Source organism: Protobothrops mucrosquamatus, unplaced genomic scaffold (genome assembly GCF_001527695.2).
Source record: "Protobothrops mucrosquamatus isolate PMUCROS unplaced genomic scaffold, P.Mucros_1.0 scaffold1333, whole genome shotgun sequence".
NCBI classification, from domain to species: Eukaryota; Metazoa; Chordata; class Lepidosauria; order Squamata; family Viperidae; genus Protobothrops; species Protobothrops mucrosquamatus.
The window spans coordinates 207,664-223,192 of NW_015387531.1; the positions used below are offsets into that span (position 1 = coordinate 207,664).

Below are 15,529 nucleotides of genomic sequence, written 5' to 3' on the forward strand. Positions count from 1 at the left end.
TTTTATAGTTAAACCAGGCAACAGGGAAAAAGGGAGGAGAATAAGGATAGCCCGGGAAAAAGAAACCGGAAGTAAATCACATCTTCCAAGTTAATTGGAAGATGTGAACCATGACCCCAAAATAAGGGGGGGGGAATGCTTAGAATGTATATGTGTAACGGAAAAGAAGCAGCCAGATCTAAGCATTTCCACCATGCTGTACTGACGTCTCTGTAATCTTAATAAATGCTTTTAGGAAAAATATGCCTGAAAGTCCTTTTAAGTGTTTTGTTAATCAGACACATGACATCAAACCTCCTTCCAAATTTTATCAGTGTTGCAGATTTCAAAAGGGGCCACAGAAGTTTATTTTCACTTAGTTTTGATTCACCTCTCCTCCCGCCCCAAAACAGCCAGTCTGCAACAGCGCCCATGATTCTTTGCAAGGGCTGGGAGAACAGTAAAAATTGCCACCACTCAAAAGACCAGGCCACTTGGAATCATGTTCTTCTTGAATGCTCGAGAAAAACAATTGCACGTCCGCACGTTGCCTTCCAAGTAAATATTGCTTTACACATTCCGAGAAGCCAATTCTCTATCCCAGGGCTTTCAAACATAGAAAATAAGACGTACAATTTTCACCTGGCTGGAAGGAGATTTCCCCTTTCTCAAGCTGAGTTTGTTCCTGTCATTTCCGTTTAAGGAGACTCGCTAAAGACAGACTTGGCTGAGTTCACACAACCAGGTCAAGTCGCAAGAGTCAGCCACTGTGTTTCCCTAAACATGCTAGGTTTGATTAGCATTTCCTTGGGGTTTGTTTTTGATGAGTTTGAAGTTACTTGGTGTGTTGTACAACCCACCCCACCTAGTTCGTTTATTGTTCAGTGTATTATGTGAACCCAGAAAACGGGTTACAAGGGTCAAGCTGTCCAGAGTTGCTGTGTTAGTAAGATGAGTGGTATAGAAAACAAAAACAAACAAACAAGATTATGTGAAAGGACTGGAAGACCTCCAAGGTCCCTTCCAACTCTGTTATGCTGTTATATTGTTATTCTGTTATGAATGCTTCTTTTGCATGCTCTGCTCTTCCAAAACCTTTCTGTGCAATTATAAGGAAGTTTAATGCTTTGTAAATAAAAAAAATATATCAATAAAATAAGGATGAGGAAGACAGAGGAAATATGACCTATGTCAGAACTGGGCAACCTATAGAGTAAAGCGAACCTCTAGGTGAGCTGTTAAGCTATTAATTAGGAAGAGCCACAGAGAATTATGCTGGTTGCAAAACTGTGGGGAGGAACAAGCATGTAATATTTTTTCCTCCAAAGAGAAAGAGAAATCCTGGTGGTGTTTATCCAATAGGACTTCAGAAGTGGAAAACAATTAGTGAAGTTTTCTAGGGGAGAAACAAAACCTTCGCAATGGATAGCCAACCATGTTGAGAAGCAGAAAATGGCATGGCACACACCTAATTGCTCTGATGGAATTGCAAAATTAGTGGTTCGAGGAGGTGGAGTTGTTTTAATGCCTTTAGATTTCAGATTTGATGACACCCTGCAAAATCTGGGAAGTTATAATTTGGACTGGCTTGGAAGTGAGCCCAGATGCAAGACCTGAGTAGCATCTGACAGACGAGAGGAAAGAACAGTGATGCTAGAAAATGATATCTAGTGGGTGCTATAATGGCTTATATTTTGTCTCCTTCTATTTAACATCTGCACAGATGATTGCAATGTAAGAGATCTTTGCACGTTAATCATATTCTCAACTGATATTAAACACCAAAATGGTATGAACACCAGAGAGGAGAGAGTGGTAATTCAAAGGGACAGGAAGAGGTTAGAAATTGGATCAGAAAGTCTGCCGTATTACAAGACTTGTTTGAAAATAGTCAGGAAGAATGGAGGGGAAGTATTTTGAGGTTCATCCTTTCCAAGACAGAAAACAAAGAATGGGGAGAAAAGTGATGTTGGCAGAAATGGGGACATTGACTGATCTCAGCATTGCTTTCTTTGTGTGACTTTTTTCATTTCATTGGAGATCCACACTGTTATTCTTCTTGGAACATAGCAAAATTTGCTGAGCAAATGCTATATATTAAGAAGAGAAGGGACATTCTGTAATCTTAGCATGGCATTCAGTGCTTGGTTTAGATTTAAAACCTTCTGCAGGCAATCAGTTCAGCTTCCCAGCAAGAGCCAGCTTGTTACTCTATTTCAACCTTTTGTATGGGGAAGACAAGGAAGAGAAGGTGAGAAAGAAAGAAGGAAAGAAAGAAAGAAAGAAAGAAAGAAAGAGGGAGGGAGGAAGGAAGGAAGGAAGAGAGAGAGAAATAAAGAAAGAAAAAAGAGGGAGGGAGGAAGAAAGAAAAAAAAGAGAAGAAAGAAAGAAAAAAGAAAGAGAGAGAGGGAGAAAGAAAGAAAGAAAAGAAAAGAAAGAAAGAAAGAAAGAAAAGAAAGAAAAGAAAGAAAAAAAAGAAAAGAAAGAAAAGAAAAGAAAGAACAGGAGTAGATCTGACCCTTATTACTTGATGGCCTGGGCAACATCCTCTTCAACCTACAAGAGATAATTTCCAAAAGAATGTGGGCTTGTATCCCAATTCTTCTATTCTTGCTATATCTCCACAGAGCCCTAAATGGAGCAATCTCTTGGTAGAACAATTGCTACCAAGTTTTCTTTTTCATTAGTATTCTTCTTCCAAAGGCTCAGAATGGCTGATGCACCGTCCCAATTTAATTCTCACATCCTATCTGCAGTGTTCACTAGACTGAGAAATACCAAGCGGTCCTAAGTCTTCCCAAGAAATTTCTCTCCTGAGCAGGGAATTGAGCTAGAGTTGCACTGCACACTGCACTTTTGGGATTCCCTCAAGTATGGAAACTCTGCTCCTGTTCATCTGAATTCTAAAAGGCCAGGAAAGCAGAAGCTCATTATACAAATCCCAAATTTAGTTGCGCAGTTCTAGACATGTTCTGCTGAACACACAAATATTAAATGATGCAGCGGCATTTTTCAACTTGCAAAGGGTTCTGAACATTGATGGCAGAAGTTATATAAAGTCCTTAAAAACTGAATGCATGGAAGTTTAGAAAAAACACACCAAGATTTCATATGGGAATGTCAAGAGTTGGGTCTATTTATCTATATCTCTGTTTCTATTTCTACCTCTCACCTGTCTGTCTGTCTGTCTTCTGTTTCTCTCTATGTCTGTTAGCATTACAAAACTGGTACATGGGAATTGTATGTTTGAGAAGCATCCTATCATAGCATAAAGAAGGTAATACTTCTTGTGGGGAGACTTTTTTGACCATCTTTTGTATTTGAAGTTCAGGAAGAAAGAGCCACACTACCTGTCAAAATGAATGAGGTTTCTTTGGAACAGGAATTGTTTGCATGCTTATCCTAACAACAACATATTCCCTAGGAAACATCTCATTGAGTAGAAGCCAAAAATGACTCAAGTTGAAAAGATGCAGTGTTCCCAGACATCAAAAGTTTTTTCACCCTTTAAGTGGATAAGCACCACAAGGATTAACTCCTTGAATGCAATAGGGCTTACTGCTGGGATAAATTATTCTGAGTTGCGTTGCAAAGCTTCATTTAAAAAAAAAAACCATAGTGAAAATTCAAATGCTTTGAAAGGTAATGAGACACTGCTTATGTAAACAAAAAGAGTTGACTCTGAGATCAAGGAAGTTAAAAAAAAGGTTTGTTATAATAATAGATGAGTGTTAGAAACACTTTATCAGAAGAATGGGATTTCATGATAGGAACTAGTATAGAACAAAAAGGTAGAGAGAAAAAATAGTGCATTCATCTTTACAGTAAATAGCGGCAGATATTGTCAAGAATGAGACTTGAAAGTTACCAAAGGTTTTAGGTGTTCAAACTTGGAACCTCATTCAAGTTAAGTTTGACTATGCTGGGCCTCAAGGTAGAATGATTAGAGAGTGTCTCTTGAGTAGATGCAAGGGGGTAAAAGAAGAGAGGTAGAATGGTAAAAACCTGGGAATGATATCAAATGCCAAAATAATAATAATAATAATAATAATAATAATAATAATAATAATAATAATAATAATAATAATAATAATAATAATAATAATAATAATAATAATAATAATAATAAAGTTGGAAGGGACTTTGGAGGTCATCGAGTCCAACCCCCTGCTCAGGCAGGAAACCCTATACCATTTCAGACAAATGGCTGTCCAGTCTCTTCTTAAAAACTTCCAGTGTTGGAGCATTCACCACTTCTGGAGGCAGGTTGTTCCACTGGTTAATTGTTCTAACTGTCAGGAAGTTTCTCCTTAGTTCTAGGTTGCTTCTCTCCTTAAATTGTTTACATTAGTGAGCAAGAGAGACAGAGAGATTTTAATGATCGTCTGATCTATTACAGTTAGTCCCTGACTTACAAAAATTCATTTAGTGACTGTTTGAAGTTACAACAACACTGAAAAAAAAGTGACTTATGACTTACAACTGATGCAGCATCCCCACAGTCATGCGATCAAAATTTGGACACTTGGCAACTGATTCATATTTATGATAGTTGCAGTGTCCCGGGTCACCTTTAGCTACCATCTGACAAGCAAGGTCAATGGGGAAGCCAGATTCATTTAACAACTGTGTTACTAACAACATCTGCAGTGATTCACTTAACAACTGTGGCAAGAAAGGTCATAAAATGGGGCAAAACTCACTGAACAACTGTCTCATTTAGCAACGGAAATTTTGAGCTCAATTGTGGACTATCCCTATTGGTAAGAGTTTATCTCAGGCGACTTCAAACTTGGCCCTTTTATGACTTGTGGACTTCAACTCCCAGAATTCCTCAGCCAGGCACCCTGGCTGAGGAATTCTGGGAGTTGAAATTCACAAGTCATAAAAGGGCCAAGTTTGAAGACCCCCTGGTTTATCTGATTCTGAAACAAACTGATTTTCAGTACCTTGGAGAGCTCCAGCTGCACAGACTGAACTTCTTAATACAAAGTGAGAGATTTAAAAGAGAAAAAGGCAAAATAGTCACTTCCCTAACCTAAAATCTTTTCCACAGCCCCATGTATCACTGGTAAAACACAGTGGAGGAGAAATTGCATGACTCTGCAGGAAGAATCAATTCCAGAAAGACGCCTATGGAAATTCTATGGGGAAAAAATGAACACCTGTCTTGGAAGTAGGGATGCATTATTAAACAGAAAAGGGAGGAGTTTCAGAAAAAAAAGATTACTTAGAAAAATCAGAATGCCTTGGTTTTGTCCGGTACAAGAAGGAATAGAGAGAAAGTTTGATATAGGTTTTCAAGCTGGAATTTCTGCAAATCTGTTTCTTGGCCTTTTCTACCTCAAGTGGCACACACAGGTTTTCAACATCAGGTTTAGTTTTGCATCAGACTCCTGATTGTACTTCTCAGTTGGTAGTATAATAATTCTTGACTCAGCTGTCTATGGATTCCTCTTTTCTATGTTGGCTTTGTCTAGGGCAGTGGTTCTCAACTTTGGCAACTTTAAGATGTCTGGACTTCAACCTCAAGAATTCTACCCCAAATTGTTTCTGAACAAGAACACTAGCCCCACAGCAGAGTCAGCAGTTAGTGTACAGTATATGCATAAAGCAGAAGAAACTATAAGCAGACAAGGATCAGATTTGAAAACAAAGTCCAAATCTAACCCAAGAGTCAAAGTATACACAGTAACATCATTAAAAAAAACAAAACAAAAAAGAAACAAAAAACATTAGCCTGATTAGGAGGTATTTATATCAAGATGTTGCTTCTGCATTGGTCTATTAAAACTGAAAACTTAGAAAGTCAGAGAGACGCTGGCACTTTGTTCATACTCCAACTGTTAATTATGGAGAAATTCAGAATAAGGATGATTGCAAATAAGCTTTACTCCTAAGAAACCACCTTCTCCTGATAGGACCTATTCTTCAAACATGCACAATGACTTTGGGCCTGCACCCACAGAATAGCTTGGTGGTAATTCACCCAGTCTTTATCTGAGAATCTCAACATCAGAGGACGAAGGTTGATTCTAAGACTTTTGAGACTCCCATTTTTGTAGGAAAGTGGGATGTGAGAATACAGCATATCCTGGGGGATTAGCTTCAACCTATTGCATGATAAGTCTTTTGAGTCTCCTTTAGTTGTTCATGGATGATGCTATCTATTGAGCTTTGCTTGAACGTGTGTGCTGGGTTGGACGTGATTCCAACAGAAAAAAGGATAAAGGAATGAAAGAGTGCTATGTGTTAGCTCCAGTAGGAAGCATTTGGATTAGTGGGACCTGGTACAAGAAATCATTGCCTCCTCCATCTCCTCTTTCAAAACCTGGACCAAGGAAGTCTTAGTACTAACCATGAATAAGGAAGGAAAAAAAATTCTGCATGACTTCTACATCCAAGTGTGAGCATTCTCGGCCATGGATATTTCAAATATTCATTATTTTACTACACAATGCCTCCTGCTGTATAGTAGGCAACATTCATTTGTAAAGCTCGGGCGGGGGGGGGGGGGAATGCATGGGAGAGCAGCACAGAAGGTCTTCCCTCCTTCCATTTGCTCAGAGATTTGTTCTGCAAAGCCTGTATTCCTTCCACACTCGCACACCCCACCACACACACACACACAGAGCAACTTGCCAGCTGAACATAGCAATGATTGCTGGCGTGATGGAGAAGCTCATTTTTAAACATCTTAAGTTGCCAACTTTTGACAGGTGGCTGATGTGGAAATTTGGCAGAAGTCCAAGAAGGAAGACTCAACATGGAGTTAGACCGAGGAGATAGGGCAGCAGTTGGTTTCTGCCACATCTCCAGATTCCTTTGCTCTTTGCACAGCAGGCTGGTTGACTTCCATCATGCTCTCAGGGCTGTTTGCAGTCCTGCCAATGATTCATCGCAGCTCATATGTTAATGAAGTCAGATCCAAATCTGTCAGCTCGTTGACAAATTTCTGCCTAATAATTCTTATTAGGATGTAATTTGAATGTGCCCAGGCTGGACCTGTTATTGCTAGGAGGTAGGATCATATGCCTAGTGTTGCAAGCAATGAGGAGGAAAGATACAGAGGCTTTTTAATCATGAGAAGGGAAGTCTCCATTAGTTTCTCCTGCCGGGAGCAAGGATTGCAAACAGAAAGAGAGAGAGAGAGAGAGAAAGAGATGGCACTAAGCGGGAATGAACTACTTATTTTGCTAAGCACGCTAGAAAGTACAGACTGGGACCCCTCTGGGATGTTAGACAAAGTATTGTCGGGTCAGCTTATTTTCCAAAGCACCAGAAGGCAAGCCAGGAAACAATGGATGGAAACTAATCAAGAGAGAAGCAACCTGGGATTAAGGAGAAACTTCCTGACAGTGAGAACAATTAAGCACTGGAACAGCTTGCCTTCAGAAGCTGGAGTGGAGGTTTTTAAGAAGAGACTGGACAGCCACTTATCTGAAATAGTGTAGGGTCTCCTGCTTGAGCAGGGGGTTGGACTAGAAGACCTCCAAGCTATTCTGATTCGATTTGAAGGTACTGCCCATGGCTTTTTCCCACTGACACTCTCTATAGCAGTGGTTCTCAACCTTTTTAATGCCGCGACCCCAACCGGTCATAAGTCAAGGACTAAAAAGGTCGTAAGTCGAGGACTAAACCGGTCGTAAGTCGAGGACTAAACCAGTCGTAAGTCGAGGACTACCCAACCGGTCATAAGTTGAGGACTTTCCCTGCCCGGGAGCGCCGTGCATGGGTGGTTCCGCCCCCTGCGCCGGCCGAGGCGTAGCAGGCCGACCACCAGCTGGGCCAGCCCAAGGGAGGTAAGGCACCTGCCGGAAAAGGGGAAAAAAATGGCGGACAAAAAAAATGGCGGACAGCCTTGCTTGGCGACCCCTGTGAAATGGTCGATCGACCCCAAATGGGGTCCCGACCCACAGGTTGAGAACCACTGCTCTATAGCTTGATATACTCATTTTATTCCCAAGCAAAAGGAATGTTCCTGGCTAGCATCAAATGGAACTCAAAGGGCTTTGGGGAAGCTGTTGGATCTTTGTGTCTGATTTTTTAGATGCCGCTGTCTTAATGCAACTGGAGAAAAACTGATTTAAGATGTAACAATGTGTATATTGTTGTAAACCACCCAGACTCACTTAGGTAAGATGGACAGTGTAGAAATTTAACAAATGAACAGACAATCTTTGCGATAACTGGATATTTTGGAAGAGGAAGGAGGAAAAGGAAGACCCATAGCTTCATCAGCCTTGATAAATGGGAGAATGGAAACCAGTTTATTATCAGATCAGACCGTGGCTTCATTTTTCTTTGAGTTGTCCCTTCTGGTAGTAGTTACAATAGGTGAAGGAGATGAAGACTGGACTGAGAACCTTCTACATGCAAAACACATGCTCCCTCCTCGCATTATGGGAGAGTTATAAATTAAAAAAAAAACTATTTCAATTTAAATGTGTAGTTCAGCTCAGATTGAAAGGTAGTAAATTGGGAATGTATTGCACAAGAATTAATAAAGGAGTATATAGAAGACTACAGTAATAAAATAAGCTATTTTATGAAAATTTAACTTGACTATTTAAATTCATGGCCAAGTAAACTTGGTATCGGTGTCCATTTGGTTTTTTAACTTTGAGAAGCCTGCACAAAATCCAACTGTGTGATTCTTGTTCTTACTGAGAGTTTCAAAAACAAAACAAAGGACAATTCAGAATTTGGTTGTCCAATGGAGAGAGAATGCTGAACAATGGAGAGTTCCTCATTCCCCTCATGGCGGATTAGCTATTTGATGTACTCAGCAGTATGGGGACTGAGTAGCAAACTCCTTGAATGAGTCAACTCTCCCTATGACCCAGTCTACGTTTACCAATCTTTATAATAGCACAGTGTCTTTGGGTCCAAAGGGTTGAAATTAGCTATGGAAAAGCAAGCTGGGAGCTACATTTTAAGGAGAAAGGGTCATAAGGAAAATGTGATTTTAATTAAAGCAGAGTAATATTCATACTCTCCAGTTGTGCATTAAGTATTTTCCTTCTCTGGATGCTCTAAAAATTACAGTTTGGTACTGTAACACTTTTTGGAAATGGAAACTCAAATACTTTGGCCACCAAATGAGAAGAGCACTGGAAAAAGACCCTGATGTTGGGATAGATGGAAGACAAAAGGAGAAAGGGGACAGCAGAGAATGAGATGGTTAGTGACAGTGTTCTCGATGCAATGAACATGAATTTGGGCAAACTCTGGGAGATAGTGGAGGATGGGAGGGACCTGGCATGTTATGGCCCATGGGGTTGCAAAGAGTTGGACATGACTTAGTGACTGAACAACAACAAAAAACACTTTTGTGAGGTTTGGGGAGGCCATCGGTGTCCTCACATGACCTCAGCAGGTGATGTTTCGCACTGCAAAGAGGTAGCAAAATTGTTGAACTCTAACTCAAGGTGAACTGTCCATTTCGATGAGCAGCATATTTTGTTTAATATTTTATTTTTACTGCTATGGGAGATAACATTTAGATGTAGCCCCAGGCATCCAATCATCCTGAATCATCTGTGAGAGATAGTTGGAATGGCGTGTAATTTCAGGTCACCCAACTATGCTTGGTTTGACACTAATGAGGTAACCAACAAGCTTCCCCAGTTGAAAGACTTGGTGTATGTCTTCATACGCATCCATCTTGCAACCGAACATGCATCTTAGTTGTTTGTGCTTAAATAGATGACGGAGTGACGGTAACGCATTGCTTAACATCCTTTGGGTCCACTGGTGGTGATGTCAACTTCTCCATCAAGGACTAGGAAACCTTACTTTTCATCAAAGCCCGCAGGCTATTTGCTGAACAGCAGTAGTCAATCTCTCCTGTTTCTCTTGTCTGCATTAATAAAGCTGCACTCTGTGATTTTAACAGCTCTGAGCAATGTGTTAAATTTTGAAACGGCATACCTCCCTGTCATAGGCTTTCGTACACTAAAAAACATATGTCTGCACTCATTATTGTTATGAGGGAGGGACAGCTGAATGGATTAAGGGAAGCCAGAATGAATCCTTACCATTAACTGCTTGATTGCTGGGTGTTCTTCACTTTCTCTGCTGGAGGCAGACTCCTTGTGAACAATCTCAACTCGGATATCATTCTTGGCTGAAACTACTCCTTTCAGATCTAAGCAAAAGAATAAAGAAGTGACTGTTATGAAAAATAATAGGAATGCTCATTGCTCCAGAGGTCTGTCCAACAATTGTTTTGTTTTTTTCCAGGAATGCTTTATACCAGTGTTTCTCAACCTTGACAATTTTAAGGCATGTGGACTTCAACTCCCAGAATTCCACAGCCAGCAATGCTGGCTGTGGAATTCTGGAAGTTGAAGTCACATGCCTTAAAATTGTCAAGGTTGAGAAACACTGCTTTATACAGTGGTACAGTCCTTGGTACTCAACTGCTTTGAAACTCAACAAATTTGATAATGCATTTTGACTTGAAAATTTTGTCCTGGTACTCATTGTTTGTTTGGCACTCAACACACAAGCTAGAATTTGTCAGTATTGGCTGCCTTGCGACCCACTACATTATTCCTTATGGGAAAAATTCATTTGATACTCATCATTTTTGGTACTCATTGCACCTCCTGGAAGCAATTAAGGATGAATACCAAGGTATCTGGTACCACTGTGTACCATTGTAATTATCCTTATCTTCCTGGAACCTCAGAAAGAGCCTGAATGAATCTTCTAGGATACCCATTTGATGTATTCGGGAAGCAGGGTTGCTGCCATTTATTATAATATATAATTATGTAATAATAAATTATAATATAATTATTATTGATCATCTCACAGTCAGCCAAATGTTCAGACTGGATTTAGCATTTTTATTGACCTATCGAGTCCTTACCAAGGAGCTGGGATAGGCAGATGTGGATGTTTGATGGTATTACAGATGGTGTTCAAGTGGTGCTCCAGTTGTTTTGGGATTGCACCCAAGGTGCCTATTACTATTGGTACTACCCTTGCTTGTCTTTGCCATAGTCGTTCTATTATTGTTGTTGTTGTTATTGTTATTGTTATTCAACTTTCATTGGATAGTATTGAGAGGGTTTGAAACTTAAGTCTTCTGAAACTTAGAATTTAACTCTGTTTACAATGACCTAGGACAGGGGTAGGCAACCTTGGCTTTTTTATGACTCGTGGACTTCAACTCCCAGAATTCCTGAGCCAGCATGGCTCAGCTTGGAAACCTCTCCCTTTCCCCTCAGCATGGCTGGCTCAGGAATTCTGGGAGTTGAAGTCCACGAGTCATAAAAGAGCCAAGGTTGCCTACCCCTGACCTAGGATCTTGAGCCAAATGTCCAGACAAACGGAAGGTCACCACTGACATAGAAGAGCCTTTCCGTGCTATATTTGTTCTAACATATTCCTTGTTTCCTGGTCAGCAGAGTTAAAATACTGTAAATCCATGGATTGAAAATCCTCTCTGGTAAATGAACTATCACATCATCTAAGTAATGAACCTCATGAACACACAAGTAGGTATTTTGGATATTTTCCAAGAAAGCACCGTGAAAATCAGCCTTAAAAGAGGAAGGGAAGGGACTGTTTTTTACACACAGCAGAGTCCGGAGAAGGGCAGTGAGATTTAGAGACTCGTTTCTTTCTCACCTCCCCACCCCAGTACCCCAAGAGTCACCCAGAAATCTTTGAAGAGGCTTATTTTGAAAAATTAAACCCAAGATAACAAGCAGCAGGCTTGAAAGGAAAGGAAACACTTTTTTTTCCTATGCCTGCCTAAGATTAAAGACGGAGAGGAAGGTAAATCTAAACAGCCACAAGCTTTGAAGAAACATGGAAGAGGAGGCGTGCTAGTCATAATTGGCCCTCGAATAAACGTATTAAAAGGCAGATTATTTATTTATTAGATTTATGCCCTGCCTTTCCAATAAATAGTCCTGAAATTAGTTTGCAATAAATAAATAAATAAACAAACAAACAAAACACACCGGAACAAAAGTCCCCTGGTAAATCTCCCCGGTAAAACCAAATTTGGCACACAGCAAAGGTCTACCGAACATTAAAATGCATTTATTTGATCTCTTGAAGCAGGTAAAAATCAAACCATTTTTTGAATAAAGCACAACTCTTTCTCCCACAATTGTTAATCCCATGACGTTTTGGAAGAACTCATGACAATTAGAATGATACAAAACCCATATGAAAGGATAGTCTATATGTGCCTTCTAATGTAAGCAAGATTAAATTAAATATTGTCAGGTGTGAATAACCAGATTTACACATAAAGAATTCAATTAGCTGATTTATTGCTCATGCCCAAACACAGAAATCTTCTCAAAGTGACAGTTTGCACCTGGGAAAGACTAGATAAGGTTCAACGGCATTCAAGAGGGGCCAGATTTCACCTTCTTGTGCCTACATAAGCACTTTAGACTAGTTCCTTGCTTGACTCTTCCCTCTGGCTCCAACAGATAAGAATAAAACTAAAACATTGGGTTTTCTGTCCAGGAGATGTCAGAAAACAGATTTTATGAGGTTACATCAAACACTGAACCAGGGGATCCTTCACATTGAATTCAATTAAATAGTCCAGCAAAAGACATTTGCAGCATTGCTCTGAGGCCATTTGAAAGTTTGTATGTTCTAATTTCCATAGTGTCCACTCAGATATTGGTTGAACCACTACTTGGAGAAACTAATTGGGATAGGATCTTTGAATGGATGTTAGTCTTGAGGATTTCTCCCCCCCCCTTGTACTTAAGTGCTCTTGTGCCTTTCAGTTCTCGTACACAGTAAGCGGGAACTCAGTCTTAAAATTGAACTCGGCTGTTGTGGCCAGTGGCCTTGCTGTAGCCACTTTGCTGATGGGTTTCTTGAGGTTTTGCTTCCTTCTCCCTTCCTTCTTTTCAAAAGGTCCATTGCAGCAGCATTACTCATATATTTGTAGACAAAAATGCAAGACGGCATTTTTCTCTTATGCATCTTGTTGACATAAGGCGTTATCTGTTGATAGAACCGTTTGGAGTTAATAGAGGCACTTCTCAACTTACAGCCCAGTTTCTGTTGCTAAGTGAGACATTTGTTAAGTGAGTTTTGCCCCATTTTACGACCTGTCTTGCCTCTGCAGTTGTTAATGGGAATCTGACTTTTTCATTAACTTTGCTTGGTTGCAAAAGGGATTCACCTGACCCCAGGACACTGCAAGCGACATAAATATGACTCAGTTGCCCAACTGTTTGAATTTTGATCATGTGACCATGGGGGGAATGCTGCAACGGTCAGGTGAAAAACAGTCATAAATCACTTTTTTCAGGGCCATAGTAACTTCGAACGGTCACTAAATACACACAACAAGGACTGCCTGTACCTTGGACTGAACAGGACCACGAAACAGCAAAAGAAGTAAAATATTGCAGATTGCTTCTTCTTTTTTAATGAGTCTATCAGGTTAAAAATCCCAGGGGCCTTGAGTATTTCATCCAAGAAGTTATTTTAAAAAAATATGATCTTTTAGTTACTAATTAAGGAACAAGGTGAGAGAGAAATCCAAGCTATGTCTCAAACCCCAGTCCTTTGGGAAATTCTTCTACACGTCTGCCGAACTGAATATGAAGGGAGAGAATTGTGCAGGAGAATTTTCATCTAGATTGGGAAGAAAAATCTTTTATTCTGAGCAGGATCTCTTCTCCTTTGGGCATTGCAGGAGGAGACCTGTGTTAAGTCTTTGGCAGCCAGAAATCTGAAGGAATCTGGAACCACCTGTTGAAGGAAAAGTCTTCATCCTGGTTCATCCAAGCCGGGGATAATCAACATGGCGACTGCTTTAGAAAGAAGGTTGCCGTTTATTGAAGAGCCAGACAGAAAGATGGCTCTGGCAGAAAAAGGGAGAGAAAAAGGGCTGAGCACATGTGGGGAGTGGGTTTTTATACCCTCTGAAGCCTTTTGTTTGGAGTAGTTTCCTGTTCCTGTTTTAGGCTTTGTATTTTCTGTGTCACGTATTCTGACCTGAGTCTGGGTGTGCCTTTCTGGTATTCTTGATTGTGGTGGGTTAATCCTATTATGTCCCAAGGGTTATATCCTGCTTCCCTGGTGCTGGGGCTAACGACTCTTAGAGTTTGGGTGGGGTATGCAGATTTTAGGTGTCTTTGTCTTCTTGATCTCCTAGCTGAGGCCTTTCTGATGGTTTACATCTGCATTTGTACAGAGCTGGCTTCTGCTTGGGACAGAGAGACTTGGGGGGGCAGGGTTGGTTTCTGCTTTTAAAATCCTTTTGAGGAAATACATTTTTCTGCCCTTTTAATATTTCCTTCTCTGGGGAGCTGACTTCCCCCACACCTAACCACCTTCCGACTAACAGATGTTATGAAAAAGGTTTGAAAACTACAGCTCACTTCCTCAGACTCAGACTGGTAAGGTCTGCAAAGATCCTCTGAGTTTCTTTTTGGGGTGAACTGCTCAGAGTTGAGTTGTGAAGCTGAGGCAAATTGAGACAAAGCTAAATGAGGGAAAGGATGGCTGTCTTTTGGGGGAAGGGACAGCCTCTTGTTTGTCCTCAGCACCAGGAAGCCACAAGAATTTACGCTGAGGTTCACAAGTCACCCTGTCTCTCAAAGCTACACTACATGATTTCTGGGGAGAGGAGAAAATAGCTTGCTTTTGCAACTCCCCAGCTACAATATCCTGGGTTGGCTTTCAAGGCGCTTTAATCTGCTTGTGTAAACATTTCACAGAACTCCCTTGGATTGTGCAAACTGCCAACCCATTAAATACTTGTGGAAATGGGTTTAATTTAGTCATTTATTTTGGCATCCCCAATTTCCTGTTTGATTACAAAAGGAGGGAGGGAGGGAGGCAGAGGTAGAAAAAAATCTAAATACTCATCAGCATCTTTGCTTCGCAGCCTGCATAATGTAATAGTGCTTGGTGGGAAGGTTTTTAACCACTAGAGAGGTTGGGAGAAAAGAAGGCACTTTATAACTAAATTTGGAAGCTTGCGGGATAGGAGCAGATTTGAAGTCCCTGTAAATAATGCATGCTTTCAAGAGACAGGCTACAAATCATGTCTCAGGCTGGTTTCTGAATGGCAGAGTATTTTACGAGAGACAGTAACTCAAGAGTTCATCTGTGTGCTCCTCAGTCTACATCCAAACATGATGAGGTTTGTAGGTACCGAGAATCAGAGAGATGGCAGAGCAGTAAAATAAAATTTAAAAAAAAGTGCGTGAACCAGATCACTGGGAGTTTTTCTGCCATCATTGCTCAAACACCTTGCATGCTTAATTACCAAACAATTTTACAATCCCAGGTTTCTGTAATCTACAGGTAGATCTGGAAAAAATCCAGTAAGCCTGACCAATGCTGTATTAGTTGGATTGAGGTGTTTTGGAGGTGGAAAAAAAACCCACCTCCCAATTAAAATAGATCCTATACTTGGAATTATTGAGGGACCCTCACAGAAAAGCTGGATCAAGCTACTTTGTGAGTGCAATTCCATACAGTCAGAAGTTTAGGATACAATGGTCTACTGATCAATTGCAAATTTAGCCAAACAAACTCT

At 40.4% G+C, this 15,529-nt stretch overlaps 1 protein-coding gene across 1 annotated transcript in view; it reads right to left on the bottom strand.

The window, feature by feature from the left end:
• The window catches only part of KIRREL3 (kirre like nephrin family adhesion molecule 3), a gene marked incomplete at its 5' end in the record, with an annotated part of 152,255 nt that overhangs the window by 16,112 nt on the left and 120,614 nt on the right, over positions 1–15,529 (bottom strand). Inside the window, one exon of the mRNA XM_015821452.1 lies at positions 10,020–10,129. Within this exon, the coding sequence (XP_015676938.1) occupies positions 10,020–10,129 (110 nt within the window). The remainder of the gene's footprint in view (positions 1–10,019; positions 10,130–15,529) is intronic.